The sequence below is a fragment of the Pyxicephalus adspersus genome, chromosome 7 (assembly GCF_032062135.1).
Source record: "Pyxicephalus adspersus chromosome 7, UCB_Pads_2.0, whole genome shotgun sequence".
In the NCBI taxonomy this organism is placed as follows: Eukaryota; Metazoa; Chordata; class Amphibia; order Anura; family Pyxicephalidae; genus Pyxicephalus; species Pyxicephalus adspersus.
The window spans coordinates 46,970,185-46,993,792 of NC_092864.1; the positions used below are offsets into that span (position 1 = coordinate 46,970,185).

Here is a 23,608-nt window from a genome sequence, read left to right on the forward strand (position 1 = left end):
ATTTCCACACCAAAATATCCTGCCATAAATCCCCAATCTGTTCTTGGTAATGTTGGATGTTCTTTTCATGTTATGCATTTTCCTGATCATCCACTTTGTCTTCAAGCTTTTCCTGTTACATTCCTAATAATGTAAAATAAATAAATAGTATAACCCCCTTTGTCAAGTGCAAATCTCAGCACTGGATTAAGAGATACCAAATTGTTAGGTGGTTTGAAGTGTAACTGTAAGTAGACTGAGAACTAAATAAGATCAAAGATAATAAGATCATCAGCATTTCATTTCACAGCCGAAGCACTGAAGTAATGAGAAAGTGGTAACTGAGCTGTAGAGAGGGCCAACTCCAACAGTTTTAGTGCTTCTGCTGTAAAATGTAAGAATGAATTGCTCCAATGTGTCTGCAACTACTGAGGTTAGCAATGACTTGTTGAAAGCTCATTTAGCGTTAATACAGCTCTTGTGGGAGGGGGGTAACTTATGGCTTGATAAAACAATGTCAGTACTAAACTATGGGCTCCATGTTTTGGACCTATAAATTGATCACATAACTGGTTGTAAATGAACTCTTGAACAGGTGAAGGGTCACAGGTTACTTGTCTCCACCTTAGTGTTTCACAAATAGAACAAAAGCAATAACTGATATGGTATTGAAGTCGGACTCACAATTTGTCCAAGTCCAAGCCAACAGCAGATGTTGCTGCTCATTATTGCAGGATGGAAGTCTTTGAATAGCCAACCTTGATGTTTAATTTCTGATGAATATTTGTGATTAAATCTTTGGTGATGTTTGCAAGTACCATATTGACAAATGTCAGTTAAATTTGCTATGAAATTTGCTTTGACATTATCATTCATTTTCAATTTATATTCAGGTATGTTGTTATCATTTCAGTTTTGTTATGTGCAGCAGCAAAGACTTTTCCTATTAAATGATATAAATCTTACATAGCTTTATTCTCTGTATTTTTCCAATGAAGGTTTACCTATGAAATTGCTCCAGTTTTCGTCCTGATGGAACAAATAACACTAAGGAAAATGAGAGAAATAATCGGCTGGTCTGGAAAGGATGGAGATGGCATTTTTTCCCCAGGTAAGTTTTTTTCAACGACCTAAATGCCATGAAAAGTAATAGGGAATTTATTTCCAATATGAACTGCACATGGAATGCTCTCAAGCACAAAATCAAAGAGTAATAAAAGGGAAGCTGAAAGGCATGAATTCAACAGGACTGAAAAAGTTTGACATAAATAATGTGAAGATACTCACAGTGACATCTAGAGAATTTTAAAATGTATCAATCGTGGTTTAGATGTGACTGACATGAAAAAAAGACAGCAGCATACCAAGGTTTTTATAACTCAATGGAGTACAGCATAAAGGCTTTCTTGTTAATGTGGTCAGGCTACAGACATCTACGTATTTACATATTCTTGATACACTCTAAATAAGCTCTTACTGACCTCTGTAGCTGTAGTAATCATGGAGCAATGCATCTTCAGGTTCCTCACAAGAATACTGAATTTGGATTGCATGCTTACTTATATGAGTCTATTTGGAGCACAGATAAAATCAAGCCATGTTACAAAATTGTTTAAAGTGTATATCATGGCAAAAGAATAAAACATAAAACAAACACACAGTACATCTCTGCAATACATGCCTATGTTTCCCTGTTTTATCCTTTTGAGGACCCTTCAAGTACTAACAACTATCTGTTGATCTTGATCTGATTTAGAAATGCAGTTCTTTTTTCCTTTTGTGGACTGAAACTACATGCATTTGTGTGGGTTTGAATGAAGAATCCTTGGGATAACTTGGAAGTGTGTACATATCACAAGGACTGCCTAAATGTCTTACATGAGAAACAGTTATTAGACACAAATAGATATGCCAAAATGAATGTTATTATATATGTAAAAATTACCCAACTTGAGAGATAAAGTAAGCTGTCATTGATGATCTGGTTCTAAAGTATATAGCTTGTCTGGTTGGTGATCTGATCTTATGCCAATAATACTGTGCAAATCACTTACCCAGAATAAGTATGTAGGAAGTATCTAGGTGTTTAGTTAATTTTCACGCAACCTGCAACACAGTTACTGTTCCAGGTGTGAGATGGAAATTATTGGAACCAAAAAAGTAACCTAACATTTGGGCAAATAGCATTCTTTAGAATTAGTTTAGTAATGGCAGCTTCCATATTCTCTCAGCCCAGGTCCACTGTAATGGACTGAAATGGAGCAAATAGAAGTAGTTCACTATTGGAGACGTGTTCACTTATAAAAGGATCCCACACACTGTTTGAAAGTTAAATTTCTCTTTGTGACAGAGAAAACATTTTCTGCATTTTTCCCACACCAGTCACTTTCTATAAGAATTTAGTTAGCAATGCCTAAGTCCACCTAATGTACACTGACCCAAATACAGCCAGGTTTGTTTTGTTATGTCATTTGCTTTTATGTCCCCCTCCAGCTTCGTTCCCAGTAATAAATGTCAGCATTTCTAAAGTAAAGCTTTTGTGTGCAATAAATAGACACATCAATGACTACAGAAATGTTGATCTCATTAGTTTGGAATGAAAGTATGTTTGCTTAAGGCAGGTTCAGAATTACTAATAAAGTCCCATCAAATAAATAACATATATGATGCGACACAGTTAAAAGAAATGTAAACTACATAAATACATGTGTGCCTTCAGGATCCCATGCATTGTTTAAATATGTTTACTTTCCTGATAATGCAATTACATTGTTGTACCCACCCATTGCAGCTGTGTGACTTGACTGTATTGATAACCTGGTACTGTATTTATAGACAATTTAAAATTATGTTTTAAAGTGATAGTACTGTCTAAGAGCATAAATATAAAATATATGAGTAGATTATGTCAGGAAAAAGATAGAAGAAAGTTTATTTCATCAATATATATCCTATGTTTTTATCTTAGGAGGTGCAATATCCAACATGTACAGTATAATGGCCGCTCGTTACAAATACTTCCCAGAAGTGAAAACCAAAGGAATGGCTGCTGTACCCAAACTAATCATCTTTACCTCTGAACATGTGAGTTCATAATAAATGATTTGCAATTTTTAAAATATCGAGCACAAGGAGACCAAATCTGCTCATGTAATGACTTGCATAGAAAAATAAAGTCTTAAAGATCCTGTGCTAAGATCATACACTTTAAAATATTACATATTCTGAACAAGAAGTAATAGCACTTAAAAAGTCCTTATGTACTGTGTATGTACAAGCATTGTGATAAAATTTATATAGACCTTGTTTTATATGAGAATATAATCTTGGCAGCCTGTCAGCCCTGATGTACGCAACCAGCAAGTGTTTCTTAGCTGTTAGAAAATCTGATTTTAGAGTGTTTGTTGTTAAGGATCATTAAGGATATTAAAGAATAACTGCCACATGAAAACCTTCTAGAAAGGTCAAGAATGTTTTATGTAATGTTCATGATCTGAGCACAGATACAGTTTCAAAAGCTGGAAATTTTCCTATAGGTTACTATAAATACAGGTTTGGGCTAAAGTTTTGGGCTATTTTTTATTTGTACATAACACTACCACTACACAGTGCTTTATAGGGTACAGAAAGCCATTCACATGAAGGACTGTAAGAACTCACAATCTAATACCCTAATGATAAGGTGTACATTATATTCATATCATAGTATAGCTAGTAGTAGTCACACTCTGCTGGACTTATTCTGTAAAGTTGGAAATATCTCACTACTTATCCATGTGTCTTTTCAGTCCAACTAATTAAATGATTAGTTGAATATTCCCTGAAATCATTCTTTCTCCAAAGATTTACTTTGAATAATATAAAAATGTTAATAAATATATATAACATATATATTCCCTTTTAACTATGTCCTCTAAATGTACACTAGGACTTATACATCCCAACAAACAAAACATAGAATACAGATGCCATACCCATATTGTGGTTCTGACCACTCTTTCACACAGCATAACGTCAACTGAAGTTGTAATCGTTTGACATCTAGGTTTCATTTCTTACCCTTAGTAGTAGGACTTCTGCACTATTTCTAAATATCCAGTATTTATCCCCTCCCAGAGTCATTACTCTATGAAGAAAGCTGGAGCTGCGCTAGGATTCGGGACAGAAAATGTCATTCTGGTGAAATGCAATGAGAGGTAACTTTGAAAATATGTATATTTTTTTTTTTTTTGTAAATTGTAAACCGAACTTGAAAGATACATAAAGGCTGCTATTGCTGATTTTCTTCTTCAAATGCTAGATGTCCACACATCCCCATCCCCAGTACATTTTGAGATACTGACATTTGACAAACATGAAAGCCAGAAAAATCAAAATCAAAAATCAGAAGTTCTTATCTACATAATTCTCTGGATCAGCATAATAGCTGAATAATCTGCTTTTTTTTGGAAGAGGTCAGCAGTAATTTAATTATAGTTTAGTGTGTGTTTATGGGCTTTTGCATTCCTTTCCACAATATTCTGTGTTGAGCCGTGTTAAGACAACCTATAGGAAAAAAATATGGTAAACCAGTAACATTTTTAATGCACTGCAAATCACTTTTCTTGTAAATCTAATATTTTTTGCTAAATGGTATTAAGTTAAACTGTATATATAGATCTTAGTGACTGTGCTTGAATTTCTGAGTGTGTATCAACACTTTTATATGGCCACATATGCTCATTTTTAGTATTTACTGTACCCCTGTGGCCGTGTATTTTTTTTTTTTTTTTTTTGCAACTTTTGTATTTGTTTTGTTCCTGTTTAATACAAGGGGGTGGTTAGTTTGAGGCACAGGCATGGAAGTTTGAGAACAATTTGATTCAAGGTGGGTAAAATAGCAAAGGTATTGTGTTGAGATTTGTACAGGTCTGGAGTAATAAATAGTGAATAGTAGTGAATAAAGTATGCACAGGTATAGTTAAGGAGGATGTCGGGGGGAGGGGGGCTATATAGAGGTGCATTAATGAAAGCAAGGGGGCAGTGTCAAAGGTAGGAGTCCAAAATCTATAAGGAATGCAAGATTGGCAGCACATTACATCATCATTTGGCTGTCGTACATTTAAAACAATAAACAAATATTTGGCATAGCATTGGGCAGCATCCTCACTTTTCACATTTTTTCATTTTATAGAATATTCATGTATACTTTAGGACTGGAACATTTTAAAGCTTCCAGTAGTTCTGATTCTAAATGATTTAGCCCTTTAAATGTATTTAAAGGATAAAATATTGTTTATTGAAGCAAGGGAGGGACTTCTCACTGCCATGTGTCACATCACTAATGACCTGTATAGAAAGCCCAATTAAATGGCATTCTCTGCAGCTGATGTTTCCTTTCCCTATGTCTGTTTCATTTCACACCTGACAATTTTTACTATAATTACAGAGGAAAGATCATTCCGGCTGACTTGGAGGCCAAGATCCTTGAAGCTAAACAAAAGGTTGGTACAATTAACAACAGCTTTGCGCTCAGTCAGATCAGTAACTTTCATATAAATCTTGGGGAAAAAATCATCATTTTGGGGCATATCAATTAAAATTATAGAAAATGGGTACACAAAAATTGATAGACACAGTAGCCACTCAGAAATCAAAAAGTTAAAGCTACTCCTTTTTTTACTAACTTCTTGTATTTAATTTACCTTGAATTATTAAGCCTCTTTATAGTTAGGTAATGCATAAAAATTACTCTCTCCGGAACCCTCAACCCCAGGCATCTTATCTTCTGCACAATGCTTGCTTCTGCTAAATTGTTCTGTGATTTATCTATCCCGGCATGAAAGACACAGAAACATCTTCTGGACCCTGGGCCACATTTTTCTCTGACTTTCAGCTTTGTGGTTTTACTCTGTGGGACAAAACCTGACAGAAAAGGGCAATCAACGTCCTTCAGCCACTAAAACTGCCTCTTATAGTTGTCCACCTTCTCCTATGTTGCCCTGATCTTTAAAGAAGGAGAAGAAGATAGACAGGCTAAGGGGCAGCAATGGACCCCCAAAAGGGGCAACGAATGTCAAGCCCCCTCGCCTTTCCAGGCCAATTTGCAACTGCACAGTTCAGACTTATGTTTCTATTTCTTTATTCACACCCACGACACAGGTTGTGTAATTTCAATTGCTTTTTCCTAACGTTCCATGTCTGGGTGAGGACCAAAATGTTGGTTGCTTGCTATCAGTCTGCTGTTCACTTTAATGAAAAATCGTCCCATATATACTGGGCCTTAATAGGAATCAAACCGCCAATATAAAATACACAAGCAACAAAAAAACAGCAATAAAGCAAACCAAGAGACTTTAATTTTGGTGACCCAGAATCGGAAGTGATTTTTTTATGGTCAGGGTCCACCCTTAAAATGAGGTTTTATTTCTTTTCTTGGGCTATGTTGCAGTTCCTGTCTTTAATTAAATCATTTCAATGTTTTTACATTTCTATCGGGCATTAGCTACATAGATTTCTAGCACTAGGATACTATTGCTGAGAGTTGTGGACCACTTTTATATATACTTATATCAGTCTGGGGTTTCTTACAGGGACATGTCCCACTTTATGTCAATGCTACAGCTGGGACAACAGTATACGGAGCATTTGACCCCATAGATGAAATCGCAGACATATGTGAGAAGTACAACCTTTGGCTTCATGTGGATGTGAGTACAGGTCATTGTTAGCCTTGGAGCCAGTCATCCTTGTTGTTCATTGTCATGTAACCTGTATTCTTTTTTTTTTTCGGTACAGGCTGCATGGGGAGGAGGACTGCTTATGTCTAGGAAACATCGCCACAAACTAAATGGAATAGAAAGGTGAGTCAGTAAGCGATAATTATTATGCACTTGCCACTCAGGTTTGCCAGTATAAATTGCAAATCTTGTACTAATAATAGTTTATTTCCATTTCATATTTTATTTAAAAAAATGCTTTTGATATTTCTAAAGAGTAGCACAGACCTCACCCCAGCCCGAGGCCATGTTGCTTGGTATTTGAATCTGCCTGTAGTTTCAACCTGTGCTTGCAACCCCACCTTCTGTTGAAATTTTGTATTGCATAACGTCCAGTCAATGTTCCTATATTATTGGGACAACATTCCTTGTGAATTTTAACAGAAATCCAGCTTCATTAAAAAAAAAAAAAAAAAAATGGTGGAAACATTATAAAATTGTATTCTTCTATTCTTCTTTACTATTTCATGGGCATTGAAGTGAATAAATTGGCTCCCCTAAAGCACATACATTGAATCGCCAAATCTTTGTTCCCTGCTTGTCCTGCATCAATGCTCAAGCACTTCAGGTCACGTTTTGTTAAGATTTGCTAAAACAGCCAGAGTTCAGGGCATTGTGGTGCCTCTGTTTTTCTATAACGAGCGAAAACTGCCATGTGTAATATCACTCTTCTCATTAGCATGTATTGATCAGTAGCCAGTGTACCAAAAGTTCCTGCCTTGCCCTTTTCCATTGCCTGCGGACCAGGCACTGTGACATGACCTGTTTACTTGCCCCACTGAAATTTGACAAAAACGTCAGTAAAAATAAGGCTGCTGAGAATAAAAATGTGAGAACATCTATTGCTATAACCATCAAAGGGTCCATTGTAGCAGAGCAGGAGCCCTGCAGGCAAGAGACAAACAGAACATGCTGTACTGCATTATATAAGATGCACACATTCCATAGTTATTTACAAATCCCGATTTGCTTCTACGGGAGTCCTAAGGCTACATATGAAATAAAACTGAAGCATTTTTCTAAATATTACCAAAAGGAAGCAAAAACATGCTTGGTTTGGTTTTATATTTATTGTGCGCACATAACATTTAATATCAAAGACTTACATTTTATAAATTTATTGCAGCAGATCAAAGAGCAGTAATCGTGACATTTTTGGCTGCCCAAAGCAACCAATATTCTTGCGATTTACATCAGATTACAGCACAGGCAATGTTAAAATTCATTTAATTAGCTGCTGTGGGTTAAACAAAGACCTCCGAACAAATGGAAAAACTTAACCTTTCAAGAATTGTGAAAATTGTTTTTAAATATTACTGCTATGATGAATAAATGGTATATGGATTATTTCTAACAAAAATAAGTTCCACTCCCTAAAAAGGTGAATGAAAAGGAAATTATAGGAAAGAAAATAGAATAGTGTGCAAAAAGAAACTGGCCCAAGTTTTTCACCTGGTGGTTTTGCCTTCGCAACTCTATGGTTCCAAGTAGGAATTTTGTCCAGGACGCTATCTGCATGGGCTTTTTATGTTCTCCTCATGTTTCCATGGGTTACACCCTACACTTTAGACTGTATTATGACTATGGTAGGGACAGTAGTTCTGCAGCAGGAGCAATCAGTCCTGCGTGGCTCCTGGTGGCTGGTATCTTGGAAATCGCTCACATTGCAGTGGTGTTTCTTAAATAATCAGATTTTGCAAATTAAACAATGGGCAGCACTAAGGTCACTGATGTCTCCATTAATTTTTTGTAAAAGCAATCTAAGCACATGATGCAAGTGTGAAATGCAAAGTGCAGCAACTCATAGCAAACAATCAACAGTCAAGTTTCATTTTTCTTACTTTTTTAATCTGAACAAAGGAAAAATTATTGGCTTTCTGTTGTGTGCTACATATTTTTTTGTAACTGAATACAGTAAATAAATAATAGACTAAATTTAAAAATCACTAAAAAGGAGTCTATGGTAGGGGAATCATTTTATTCTTTTTGGTACCTAATAGAAACACCATCAAGATATCTAATTAATGCAATCTTATATATTACATTTTTAGTTCTGTATATTCTGAGTAAGTATGCATTGTGTTTGTAAATAAGAGACAGATTATGTACTCATCATATGCACTCCAATTTCCCCTAAAGAGCTGACTCCGTCACCTGGAATCCCCACAAAATGATGGGTGTATTACTTCAATGTTCTGCAATTCTCTTAAGAGAAAAGGTAAGACAAAAATGACCTAGAAGGCATTTGATAAAAATCATTGTTTTACACTTTGCTTTATTGTTTTAGCACAGGTTATGTAAAGGGGCTACATGTCCACCCAGAACACACATTAAAGCCACATAAACCTGTCTGCAATGGTTAAGAAATCTGACTATTAAATAAAATAAACCTGATACCTTAAGGGCAAATTCAGACAAGTATTTTACCAAGATACTTACCGTCCCACTCAGCAGCAGGTTATGTTCAGTTTGTTCATGTATTCAGGTATTGTTCAGTTTGTTCAGGAATTTGCTGCAAAAGGTTAGCAAAGTGGTCCTTTTTTTCACTTTTTTTTAACTACTTGTAAAAATCTATTTCAAACACTTGCACATCCATTTTTAAGCATTTTCAAGCAGCAATAATTTAAGTCGATAGAGGCAGCAGAGGCAGCAAACCAAGTCTGGACTCTTTTTATTATCTGAAAAACCAACCAACATTGCTGCTGCCTCCCACCTCCTATCGAAAAAATTAGACCTATTCTGTTCATTGTTAACCATTTTTGCAAGTGGTTTTAGGTGTTACAAACCACTAGTCTGAACCCAGCCTAGCACATCTTTAACCAATCACACTAGAGCTTGTTCAGGAATTTAAATTTTTAATATTTTAGTGTTGTGGCTGTGCAGGGTTTCTAATTAAATCTTTACATTTACCTTGCACTGAGCTGTATCTTAACACATTACAACCTCCTACTCAGCATGGGAGATAGTTTGTTAGCTAAGCAGACTTCAGGTGATATCTGACACACGGATTGCTACTGATTAGTAGATATTCTTAAACCTAAAATGACCAAGGCCATACAATTAACAAACCACCTCTGGGTTTCAAATTATAAAAAAAATTTAATATAATTTTAAATACATAAAACATCTTCATATACAACATTTCTTTTGTTTTTGCATTACTAAAAAACTAAAAATGTATTTTTTTTTTGCAAAGTGAATCATATTACCAATACTGATAATAATAATGTACTTGCTTTTTCAAATTGTTTAGGGTATTCTTCAAGGATGCAATCAGATGTGTGCAGGGTATCTCTTCCAACAAGACAAGCAATATGACATATCATATGACACAGGAGATAAAGCAATACAATGTGGTCGCCATGTAGATATATTTAAATTCTGGCTCATGTGGAAAGCAAAGGTAAAATGACAATATATATATATATATATATATATATATATATATATATATATACATAAAATGTTTTGGTTTGTCTTAAAACTATCTACATTAAAGGTTAATTACTTACTTTGAGGTAAAGGATTGGGTAATGAGAGTTTGGTGACTCTTTGACTTTGCAATGCTTATTACTTCTTCTAGCTCCTTCTTTATACCATCTGAGAGTAGAAGCTCACAAACTTGAAAATGAAGTAAACAGCGATATTCCTTACTGTAAACATATCTACAAATAATGATAATAATACACAGAAGTACAGAAAATTATATTGATCTTTCTTTTTCTTTTTTACACAGGGAACTGTAGGATTTGAACAACAGATCAACAAATGTTTGGAGCTCTCAGAATATTTGTACCAAAAGGTCAGCAATCGGGAAGACTTCGAGATGGTCTTCAAAGGAGAGGTCAGTGTCTCAACCATTCATAATCTAGGTTAAATCACAGTACACACAAGCAACACTGAAAATAAATGTGCTGCTAAGACATTGTTCCATACACTAGGAAAAAATCATATCCTGCAATTTCACCAAGCATTAACAATCCAATTACTGCTCTTTTATTGACAGGTGAGAACTGGCAGCCAGTTTCCTCATTGTGTTTCAACAATTTTTGAAAAATGACAGTCCCCTATTTTGGGGAAATTGGCTATCTTAAAAGAACATTTATGATTAGTAAACTGAAAATATCAGCATGTTTAAGATATCTGTAATCAGTACTAAAATTTATAACATTTAAAACAAATGTATATACCAGCCTTTCTCAACCCTTTTAGGCATGCAGGAACCGTTTTAAATAACTTTCAGGTCTTCAGGAAACCCCTGCTATGTTTACTAAATCTACAGCTTACATGTCATTACTGTGGTGGTCATTGGGAAGAATATCACTCTTACAAATAGCCAAAAAGAACCTTGTTGTCAGTTGCTCATTGCTCTAGGAACCCTGAGCAACTTCTGGAGGATCCTGGAGTTCCATGGAACCTGGTTCCGAAACACTGATCTATAAATTATCTATACATGTTTTAGGGTACCTTTTACCTGCATGTTATGTTTTGTATAACTATAACCCTTTTTATATATTCTAGCCAGAACACACAAATGTTTGCTTCTGGTATATCCCCCCAAGTCTTCGGGGAATGCCTCATTGTCAAGAGAGGCAGGAGAAATTACACAAGGTGAGAATTGATTTAGTCTGCTATTACAAAGATTGCATTGTAACAGTTTAGATGCTAGCTGGAAATGCATAGACCTTGGTATGGATATACAGTAGATGTGGTATGATAAGAGTTTCTAAGCTAAAATTTTACAAAGGAATTTTACTGAAAGTCACAACATAGGATAATGGGTTAGCCCACCCAAAACTGATGGAGTGCTGGAGAAGTAAGTTACTACATTCGAGTTCCTAGATCTGCAAACTTGTGGCCATTATGACTAGTTCCCGCTTTTCTTGTTGGATATTTTTTATCTTCAGGTGTTTCATAAGTACAGCTTTGAAAGTAATGCTTAAGGCTTAGTCTACATGGACTGTTTCCCCACCTGTGTTTGAAATTCCCATTCATTCCAATGGGCCAGTCCACACCGGAGCATTTTCTTGATAGGCTGTGAAGTTACGCATCCTGCAGGATTTGGAAAGTGTAAAAAAACTAGGGGGGTTTTGAGGTTTTTATATGTATTTTTTGCGATTCTAGCGTTTCTCTGCCACATTCCTTTGTTTAAAATGCCATTATAAATGTTTTAACTCAAAAGCTGCATGGTTTTTTAAGCATTTAAAACTATCGTCAGTGTAGGCTTAGCCTAATAGTCAACCACAACCAGGTTTTTTTTTTTAAATAATTATGCTAATAAAGCCCAATTAAATGCTAGTATGAAACTAACCTGTGTGCAGTATCATTGTAACCTTACCTTTAATGTTTTTCTCTCTACTTACCTTTCCTTAAAGACTGAACAACAAAGCAATAGTCAAAGTTGTTTGTGGGGCTTTAAAAATCACTGAAATAGGTATCTTAAGGTGTTTTAGGAGATTGTGGGCACTACCGTTATACATCTTTGCTCATATGACAACCTTGAAACCTTTTCTTTACTATGCATACCTTTAGATGGTTGATATATACATTTTTCTTTTTAAATAAGGTGGCTCCAAAGATCAAAGCCTTCATGATGGAGTCTGGAACAACAATGGTTGGATATCAACCACAAGGGGACAAAGCCAACTTCTTCCGAATGGTCATCTCAAACCCTGCAGCCACCAAATCTGACATCGACTTCTTGGTGGATGAAATTGAGAGGCTGGGGCAGGAATTGTAATAGTTGTGCCATGTACAGTTAACCCTCCCTTTGCTGGGGAAATCTATCCCGCCTCCCAGTTGGTTGACTGCTAGTTATATATATATATTTTTTTGTGAATGAAAACAGAAAAGAAGTCTTAAGACGATCCCCTCAGTACGATTCTCCTCTGGCACCTTAACAAATGTAGAATACAGAAACATATATGTACATCATTCAAACACAAATAATATTATCTAACTTGTGTACAGTGAATCCTTATATACATGTGTTTGTTAAGGTTGTCAGAAGCATACAAAAATAAGGTAACTGGGTGTTGTATTCTGTATCCACTTGTATGTCTGTGTGTAAATATTTGCAGTATGTACAGGGCCGGCCCTTGACATAGATAACATAAACCATTCCTTATAAAAGTAAATGCTGAAAAAGCAGGATTCCTAGATTGCTAAATGGTAGCCATATTCTTTCCAATAATTCCTATATTTCCAAGACAATCTAAGTTCCTAAACCCTTCAAGCTTAATGAAAATGCGAGAGGTTCAACAGAAATATGAGGGGGGAGGGCAGATTGAAGAAGTTTATATTGATTTGCGATCCTAGCATTCTTGGAAGGATAGGTAGAAACAGTGATTCCAAAATAAGGAGAATATCGACTATTAATTGTAGCCATTTATAGTTAGGTTTGGGTTAGAATGTGGTTTATAACACGAGTGGCTATATAAGTCCATGCTGTATTGAGGGTTGCAAAATCTAAAGGCCACATAATATAGAAAAACACCAACAATGGGCACAATTGTACAAAAGCTCTAGGTTAGCTATATTATGGTGCACAATAATGTATTTGTATTATAAATAAAATACTCATGGTGCTACAGCTGTATATGTAATATATTTGAAATAACTTATGGTAAGGATATGTGGTATGCTTTATTGCATCCCAAAAGCTATAATTAAGCAAATATGCATCTACAATAGCTTGTATCATTTTTGTATGTATTCATTTGATCACATGGGTTAGATCAATCCCTTAAAGTTTTAACGCATATACACATATATCAGTTTACTATATCCTAAAAATACCATGCAGCAGCAAAAAAAATAAATAAGAATAATAGGAGGGATAGAAAAATTTTATTTGTTCATGACAACCAGCCAGGACTCTTCTTTCAATAATCTATGTACAAGTACAAGAGTAAATGCTACTTTGTTTTGCATTATCTTTACCTATTGCTGGGCTAAAAACCTTCTGTATGCAAGCTGGAAAAGCACTCTAAATCGATGGAATCCTGCTCATCAGCATTTTAGCATCTCAAGATTGTTTCCCTGTAACCTAACCAGTCAAAAAATCATCAGCCAGTAAATAGTTGTGTATCCCCGTCTTTGTGTCTTGGGGGTCATAGTAGCACAGTCTGTGTAACAGGTATATTCTTGCTGTATTTCTAGGAATTATTTTGTGTAGATTGTGTACATTATTGTCAGACAATTTTGTGAGCTGGGAATAAATGTCAGAAGACCTGTTAGAACTGTTAGAATATAGGTATAACAAAGATTCTTGCTTATTTATATGCAGAGATTTACTGTGTTAAAGAAGTGTCTTGTATTTTCTTCCATTTGTATTGTATTCTATTTATATATATAAATATATATAGTATATATTATTGAAGTAAGTTCTAAATAATGTTTATTGTAATTTAGTGTCTTTGTGAGCCAAAGAAAACAACAAATAAACATATAGTTGATCCTGTATCTATAATCTAGCGCCCTGAAATGTAGTTTGGAAATATTAAATATATATCTAGGGTATTGAGATTAAGCTCTTATTTATGCCAATTTGCATGGAGTGGGAAAGTCTATTTTCAACAGTTTCCCTCTTTGAAAAATCTAATAGGTAGGCTAATATAAAAAGATATATATTTATTACCCTAGCACTTTAAAGCCATCAGCAGTGAATTCCAATAATTATTTTGAGCTAGCTGGGTTCATTTAAACAATTTGAAATGTATTTTTACTTGTTTGCCTTTGAATAACAAACTAACACTAAAGTTCCATACTAATAAAAATATTACCTTTTTGGTTTTATTTCTGCATTCAAAAGGGTAAAAATTAATTGTTTTGCTTGGCTGAAAAGACATAGAAATAGAAGTTGAGGTCCTCAACGTATACCTAAATGTCTTTTTTAATTTATTTGGCAACATGCCTTGCTGTATATAGTTTTCTTAAGCAACACTTTCCCATGCAGGCTGACAACATTAAGCTGCTGCTATGCAATTAGTTGTCAGTCTGCTGTGTAAGTGTTTACAGTTGGCTATTTCGCTATTTGTAAGGTCTTTCAGATAGGCAGCCCAACTGACAACTGAACAAGCACACACTGAAAGGCTAACAAAGTCAAAATGCTGCCTTGGGATTAGAAGCAGCATAACAAACTTTGTACAAAATTATTTCTTTTTAGAACCTGTATACAGTGAAACATATTGCCAAGCACAGGGGGAAAAATCAGATTTTGGATTTATATTTACTGTAAAGAATTTACCATTGTTTATTTTCTTAGGCTTATGAAAAAGGTTTCACAAAGAGCAAATTAAAGAGTGGATAACCTATAGCAGCTAATCCGATATAATCTTTTTTAAACACATTTCGTTTTTTTGTCCCTTTCTAAAACTCCCCCATTGAGTCACCAAAAATGGTAAGTTTAGATCAATCTGTGAGGGCCAGACAGCTTTAAACCTCTCCAAAGTTTCGATGTCAATTTCCACCAGTGCATGATACTACTACAGTGGTATTAATCACTGATCTAGACTGATGTGCTCTGCTGCAAGAAAGAATTACCAATAAAGTTGTGCCCCATTTATCAGATTGTCCTAAGGGAGAATATTTGATGAGAGTCTTTGTACCCGTATCAGATTTTTACATTCTAATACTAGATTGAGAATAAAGACGCTGAGAACCTAATTGTTAGCAATAGGCAAATATGCATATTAGACTAGTCTATCTAATTTTAGTTGCATGTTCATCAATTTATTAGCACTCCCTGCTTTATGATCTGCCACAATTGTAAGAAAACATAATAAATGATAATATTGATTAAAAGTGAAGCTTAACATGCTGCACACTTTTAAACCCCATAGCAATGAATCATGTCCTGCCTTATTGCTATTTTGTTTAGATTCAATGTCTCATTTGGTAGCAATGCAAAGAACACAGTTTATGTCAAATTTTCATACAGTATGACAACCTGAAGACACGTTGAAAAATGAGGCAAATTACCCCTAGTTATTTAAAATAATAAACATAGGAAGAAACGCAGAAATAAGTCTGTTAATAAATAATAATAAAAAAAAAATATTCTTTTCCTCTATGTATATTTTTGAATTTTGCCCAAGTTGACTATGCCTAATAGTGCTGTCACATTTAATATAACTAATCCCAGAAGCATTTTTTACCTTGCAGATTCCAGAATTTATATTTTTTTGGTAAATGGGCAATATAAATAAATCCAAACTAAATTTTAGCACTATCATTTGATTGCTATTTTTAGAGTTCTCCTCTACCAGTTACAAACACTATAAGGTAGCGATACGCGATCACCCTGTATTTACCATTACCATAGCCTTCCTCATCTCAAACTCTGTTATGTGTTGTAAATTCACAAGTGTCAAATGTCTCCTGATGTTTCACTGGTTGTGACAATCGTGTGTCAGTCGTTTGGTATCTTGTCAAAATGATTTGTCACATTCTCATTCATACACAACTCAGTAATCCTTTATCTGTTAGATAAAAGCACACAGTGGTTCTATACGTATAAACAATAATACTTGTACAGATTAAGTGCCAATGTAGAAATACTATACGATTTTATTGTTGCTGTGGATTATACAGTCTGTAACAATTATATATTGCTGATAAACAAGCAAAATGAAAATATATATATAGAAATATTTTAGAGAGTCGTTATCATTGGTGGGGTGCTCAGTTATTCTGGCTTATGATGATGTATAAAGTGCAGTAATAAATAGCAGCCAATCAGATTAAGGTTTAGTGCAGGGCCGTCCGACTTCACTCCTTGAGCAGACAGAATATGCACATCCATTTTTTGGATTTTTTCTCTTAAGACAGAACAGTAAAATTTTCTAGTAAAAAGTTTGGAGGATTACTCCGAAACCCCTGGCCTATATGTGGCCTAGGACTGAAGTTGGACACCACTGGTTTGGTGAAATCAACCTGGATGAGTTGTTATGGCTTACTGCACTATGCATTTTGCCTTAATGAATTATAAACCTTCCTAGTTTAGAAAAAGACCCAATTGTGGACACCCTTGTGTAGATGAAAAAGGCCAACAAAGAGTATCATGTTTCCAAATGGAAATGTGTGGAGTTGTGTACAGATCATTGAAAAATCTACCTACAACCAGCCCAGATACTGATGGCTTTTAATTTCCTACATAAATGTGCCATCTTCAAATTCTAGAGGAAACTATTTTGTGCTAATACAAATACCAAGAACCTATGACATGAAATATTGATATCAGTGGTCCTGCTGAACTTTCGGGGTAGGCTCATACTTGGCACTTCTGCTGTGGTGCATAAAACACATCTGGTAACGTGGTGCTTTGCCACAAATGGGCTGGCTAACGCACAACAATGTACTAAAACTGAATACACTAACAACCAACAACACTGGTTCTCCCTGTGGGCATGTTTATACATGGGGCTCACAATACTTTTATCATGAACCTCACCCAAATGCACCTTCCCTGCCTACATCCCTAGAAGTGCAATGCAATGTGTTGCAATAGTCATGTGCAATGTATTGCATAACAAAAAATGTTGCATATTTTACTCAATTCAGGTTTCCTTTAACATACAAGTTTGCTCATTATTTACCTCTCAAAATAGTAAAAGCATTCATTCACCTGAGTGTTAAATAAATATTACTAGTAAAGAAAACACATTGGGGCCACGAACCTCTTTTATGTCTCCTATTGTTACCTGTTGTACTCCTATGGGCTTAAAACTAATGGCGCTCATTGAAGACACAATAGTTAACAAATTTGGTGTTCACACACAGTGGTTGTGTTGTTTTCTGTAGTGCATATTAGGTCCAGTTGGGTATTTTTGTTACTATTTTGTGAGGCAAATATTATTTTTAGAATGTATAATTTGCTTAGTTCCACCCTACACATTTTTTGTGTGTCCCTTTACAGAAGAAAATTTGGGACATGGCAATAATTGTGGTGTGTCCACTACTAAATACCTGAATATCTACGAATGACTAGTCACGGTAACCAAGTTGGTTCATTTTGGCATTTAAACCACGGAAACACAAAGTATCCACATAGAAAGCACAGTTACAGGCTGATAACAGACAGAAGTCCATGTTGTCTCAGGAGGTACGTCAGGGATTGTAGCAATAGTTACACTGCCATATTTGGTTCTGTCAGGGCACAGTATGTGTGGAAAGTGAGAGATATGGTTGTGGTGTGATCAATGAACTCTTGCTATCCTGTGACTTAAAAAGAAATGTTTAACTATTAAAATGATATGCAATGCAGTTTTAATTTTTCAATAAAAATCAACCTTAAAACCCACATAAATATTTGTTTAGTTTTTGTGATTTACTATAAAAAACATTGCATTCAACTATTTTTTCTATTTTGCTTAATACATATTAGGGTTGCCAATTTGCTATTTAAAGAAATATACAGTTATATAAATATATATAAAGAAGTATATATCTTCCTTCTTTATTATGGTCAGAACTAAATAAAATTTGTTTATATATCAATGTTCTGCCAGTCCAAAAAAAAAAATTCTCACATTTATTTTATTTTATTTTATTATTTTGTTGGACTGTTTAGCATTGATTACAGCATGCATGCTTTGTGGTATCATTACAATAGGCCTATCCAATGTCACAACATTTCCATTCAGAGGTAAATTAACTTTTTGCAGAAATCCTTTGTTAATAATGGGAGAGTCTAACCACTGCGTAAAGTTTTCTCCAACACATCCCAAAGATTTTTTATGGTGTTAAGGTGAGCCTGATGAATGCTGACATTGTCATCTTGGAATATCCATCTTGGAATATCTTTAAGCCATCAGGGAAAAAAACATTAATGGAAAATAGAAATGGAAGTCATCTGACCTTATATTTTTTATTTTGAGCACATACCTTTGCTGCACCTGACCAACTGAAGCAACCCCTGATCATAACGCTGCCCCCACAGGCTTGGGGATTTTTTTTCTAGGCAATGTGTAATACATATAGTTCTATATATATAGTAGTGTGTAATATATATATATATATATATATATAGATATTTATATAGTATTTATATAAATATATACAGTGCCAGAACAGCAAGTCAATTCCAATGCTAAGCAATTAGTTTGGGCTTCCAATCTTGCTACACAGCATTTCATAGGAGCACTTGTAGCAGATCGAAGTTTGAAGTGATGTGACATTATGAGTGATGTCATGACACCAGAGGCTTGGGCAGAGTTGCTATTAAATACAATAAATAATACATCAAGGTAGACTACAATGTTAAACTGTATAATATGTGGAACTGAAACTGTTTTTGGACTTGGAGAAAACCAGAGATTAATAAAATGATCTAATAATATTATCCAATAATACACATTACTATGGAAAATTTAACTACCCAAAAAAGAAAAGTTTTCTTTGTCTGACCATGTGGGATCACCTGGCATTCCCAGCTATGCCAGTCATAAGATGACCAACCTGCATAATGTTTGCCTTCCAACACTGGACGTGCATTATAATTTGGGGGAAATGTGAGCTGGCACTGCTATAATATAAAATAAGCATTGCCAATGCACTTGTAGCACATAAATGAGTGAGGTCAGTAAGATCCTTTGTTATAATTCATTATGGCTCAGTTTGTTTCATAAAAAGATTCTATATTCATAATATACAGCTCAATGAAGAATAAAATTAAAAACAAGTAAGTGTACTTTTCAGACTTTTGTACAAATACCAGTATAATATTTTTGCAGATGTATTAAGGAGAATTGCTATTCTGCTTATCTGCAACTGTGGACAATAATTTGGCATGGAGTGGCTTACAATTGGGAGAAAGTAAGAAAAATGCCAGCATTAACAGTTACATATTCCTTTACCTAAGAAAACATTATTCTCTCTGTTCTCATTCACCCCATCAGAAAGTAAAAGTTGATTTGTATATCCAGTAAAGCTCACGGTGTAAAATTATTCTGTCAAAATCATCTCCCCTCTGAGGACATTTCATATCTTCAATGACCATAAATTGCAACTGAGAACATTTATGCTGGGCCATCCAAAAGCGTCTGATAATTGGAAAAGTAATTTTCATTTATATTACATCCGTATGATGTTCACTGACCCTACGTTCCCTAATTGTCCTACAAAACCTTGTCCACTACAATATTTTCACAGCTGAATCATTTTTTCAGTGAAACAAATAAAAAATATGGCTTGTTTTCAAGTTAGATAAAAAGAACCTTAAATTTTTAAGGGCTTGTCACTCACAAAGGCAAATAACAGGGGTAATGTCACACTTACCCCTTCCTCACTAAAGCACAGGCGCCTCTCTCCTGCGCATGTGGGCAGTTCTGAGCCTAGGTGTGCCTGCTCTTCCAGACTTAATCAATATTGCCCTTGCTGCTGGTCAGCCAGGAAATAGCCTCCTAATCATCCTATTTAGATAAATTAGACACAGCACTCTGCATTCATGCAATGTGTCCCCACTAGTGCCGAGCCCCCTAGCTCTGCTAAGCATTTCCTCTACTTTTGTTGATTCATTTAGTGCTTTCCTTGTCCAGCTCCTGTGTTAAACCCTTATTGTCCAGTCTGGTGTTTGTCGGCCTGTTCCCTTGTGCTGTTCCTCTATGTCTGTGGTGATCCCTGTGTCTCCTGTGCCTCCTGTCGCTTTCTGTTTCTCTTGTGTCTGTGGTGACCCTGTGTCATTGATGACTATTTCCTGGATTTCTGGTTCTTAACCCCTGGCTTGTTACTGAACTCTCTCGCTTGCTGCCTGCCTCAATCCCAGCCCTCCTTGACAATTCTACCGTCTAGTGATTTGGTACCATGTATCATCCTGCCCACCCTGCTGTGCCCAAGGACCGCAACCTCGCAGTAACCAGCAGCGAAACATCCTCACTACTAGAGGCTCTAGAGAAGACCTGGTTACTGCTTAGACTCTGCATCTTGGCCCTTCTCAGGGCTCACACCACTTTTGTGCAAGCTGTAGAACCCCCTAGAGCAGGGGTCGGCAAACTCTGCAAAGTTTGTTCCGGCCTAATGCCTCCTGGGCGATCTGGCTTACTGCCAGCCGGCAACCCGCGGTCTTCTTCTTTACATTATGCGCTGATGTCCCTTAGCAATATTCTGCCTCCAACTAAAGGGGTTTGTGGCTACAGTTTGGGCTACCATATTCCTAGTACTCATGATTGATCACATGTATTTGTCCTTGTGAAGAATGTAGTTGCCCACTTAAAGATAGTTGTCATTGTTTTATTTGATCTTGGTATAAGGTAGGAATGAAGGATAAAATACTTAAAACTCACATGAAGCTACTACAGATTCTTGGCTAGTTGTTGTTTGTTGGGTATTGCAACCACATCAATTATGCATAATCAACTTTTACAGTACAGCAGCCATAAAACAAGGGGTTTGTAGGGTAATTCTGTTCCAGTGATGACACAAATAGGTCCTCATGACATTAAAGCATACAACCTACTTACAGAATCATGATACTCTGTAGACCCTCAGCCTTGGACCCTCAAACCAGGCATATAGCCTGCTCACAGGGGAAGCAACTTCAGGAACTTCATCCAAATAGAAAGGCTACAAAGGGACCTTTCCAGAATGTTTTCTTCCTTCCGGTTTTTCCAAAACTAGGTCCAAGCCACAGATGAGAATCAAGGATAGGCCAGTACACAAAACATATCATTGACATCCCTTCAACTATAAGCCATGTTAGGATTTATAAATCAGTCCATCAAGTTCAACCACTAGGGAAATAAACATATGCCAGATATAAAAGCTTATAGACATAGCTGATCCAGAGGAAGGCAAAAAACCTTTTTAACGCATGGTTTAATTTGCTCCAACAGGGAGAACAGATTCCTTTGTGATCCCATGAGGTAATCGGATGTTCCCTGGATCAACAGTCTCTGTTATCTTTACTTTAAAATTTTATTACCCAGTTATTTTCCGTGCTTCAAGAAAAACATCCAGCTTTTTCCTAAAGCAGGCTATAGAATATGCTGAAACTACTTCCTTAGGGAGCCGATTACACATTTTCACAGACCTTACAGAGAAGAATCCCTTCCTTATCCGGAGATTATTTTTTTTGCCTCCAGATGGGATCATTGAGTTACTTTGATATCTAAGGTTGTGTTTATGGGATCTGGTGATAGAAATTAGCTTTGCTTATGTCCACTTACCTCCTAAAATTATATGCAGTGGTATCATTTGCATCACCTTCTGTTTCCATTGTGTTTGTTACTTGTGATATATAACCCACATTTCCTACCAGCACTTTACATTGATCCTTTCTTTTTATGCAACCAACCTATTGAAACAAACATACTTGGTTATTAGAAAAATAAGCTAGGAATCTATGGTCTAATAATGATTTCACTGGTATTTATTACTGTCTGTTTGCAATCACTCGCAGGTCAAATGAAGTGATAAAGAATGATTAGAACTTTCTGAAACTCAGTCAATCAATACTGCATTTCATGAGAAGGACATTACAGGAAGAGATGTGGTTGTCCCTGCTCTGTTTCTCCAACTAGAGGTCCTTACTTGAACAATTACATCATTTAAAGAAGACTAATAGGTTTTGTGTTGGAAGTAATTTATATATATAATATATAAAGGTAGAGAGACTTGTCTATGAAATAGTTCTTAATTTGCAGACATGGATTTAGGAATATTTTAATAGCCTAACACAAAGGGTGTTTATCTTAAAATGTATACTCCAATCCAAACTGAAATTAAACCTTTCATCTAGACATTTCTTTAGTGCATTCATTTGCCAACCTCCCCTTTCTTTGTAAACGGGTTATTCCATAACCTAAGACCGGTGATGCAGAAAAGTTATTGCTTTACATTTTTCTGGCACTTTCTTATCTTTTACATATATGTAATCTTGTGTGGAAATGTATTATAATGTTTCTGACCAACTACATTCAAATATCTTGTGGAGGTTTTGAGTTTTTTTGATGAAACAGGAAGCTGAAAGAGGAAGTATATAACAGGTGCTTCAGGTTATATGCCTCTAGCACACTTTTATTATCTTGTATTTACCGTATTTTTTGCCTTATAAGACGCAAAAAATTCTTCCCCAAAACTGGGGGGGAAAAGTTAGTGTGTCCTATACGACAAATGTGTTAAAAAATAATTAAAATATTATACTCACCCGATACCCGATCCTGCGTGTGTCTCTGGCTGCAGCAGCGTCTGTCTCCTCTTCTCTCTGGCAGCAGCGTGTGTCTTCTCCTGTCTGTAGTGCAGAGCGAAAGAAGCTGGCACAGCGCCACCTGCTGTTCCCTATCCTAACTGCCGTACAGTGGAAAAAAAAGCACAGAGTGATCAGAAGGGGAATTTGAATGGATTGCAGACAAAATGTTGTATTGACTTGAAAAGAGTAAAAACTTCCATGAAGTCCATGACCCCATTGACCACCAACCAACATCTGGACATAGGGAGGAGTGACACTTTATAGGCCCATGATATGCAGGCAGATAAGTGCAAGAATTTTTAGTTTAACAAAAACGTTTGACAACCCTGCTCATTGATGCTAGAGAGTCAGCAGGAAAGTCTGCATGATACTTCTTTTATTACTTACTTTATTCAGAAATGATCAGTAATAATATATAGACATCACATAAAAACAGGCATTCTGCACGGATAATCCCAGGGACATAACCTATTTATTGTACAGCGCTGTGTAATATGTTGGTGCTATATAAATCCTGTTTTTTTATTATTATTATCAATAATATTTAACAATAATAATAACAACCACAAAATAATGATAATATTCCTTCGACCAGGAGGTGGCGCTCTGTTGCAATATTCTCGACTCACATTACTTTGGCGCCCAGTAGATGTCGCTGTGGTTGGAGTGTGAGGCGGCAGTGTGA

The 23,608-nt window shown here is 35.7% G+C and overlaps 1 protein-coding gene across 2 annotated transcripts in view; it reads left to right on the plus strand.

Annotated features, from left to right (window-relative positions):
• The window catches only part of GAD1 (glutamate decarboxylase 1), a 52,170-nt gene extending 34,125 nt beyond the window's left edge, over window positions 1-18,045 (plus strand). For both annotated transcript variants that reach the window (XM_072418315.1, XM_072418316.1), the window contains exons 7-17: window positions 978-1,090; window positions 2,948-3,063; window positions 4,096-4,175; window positions 5,408-5,462; window positions 6,552-6,668; window positions 6,757-6,821; window positions 8,877-8,955; window positions 9,991-10,140; window positions 10,474-10,581; window positions 11,259-11,348; window positions 12,304-18,045. In XM_072418315.1, coding sequence (XP_072274416.1) covers window positions 978-1,090; window positions 2,948-3,063; window positions 4,096-4,175; window positions 5,408-5,462; window positions 6,552-6,668; window positions 6,757-6,821; window positions 8,877-8,955; window positions 9,991-10,140; window positions 10,474-10,581; window positions 11,259-11,348; window positions 12,304-12,477 — 1,147 coding nt within the window. In that variant the 3' untranslated portion in view covers window positions 12,478-18,045. The remainder of the gene's footprint in view (window positions 1-977; window positions 1,091-2,947; window positions 3,064-4,095; window positions 4,176-5,407; window positions 5,463-6,551; window positions 6,669-6,756; window positions 6,822-8,876; window positions 8,956-9,990; window positions 10,141-10,473; window positions 10,582-11,258; window positions 11,349-12,303) is intronic.
• Window positions 18,046-23,608: the final 5,563 nt, after the last annotated feature.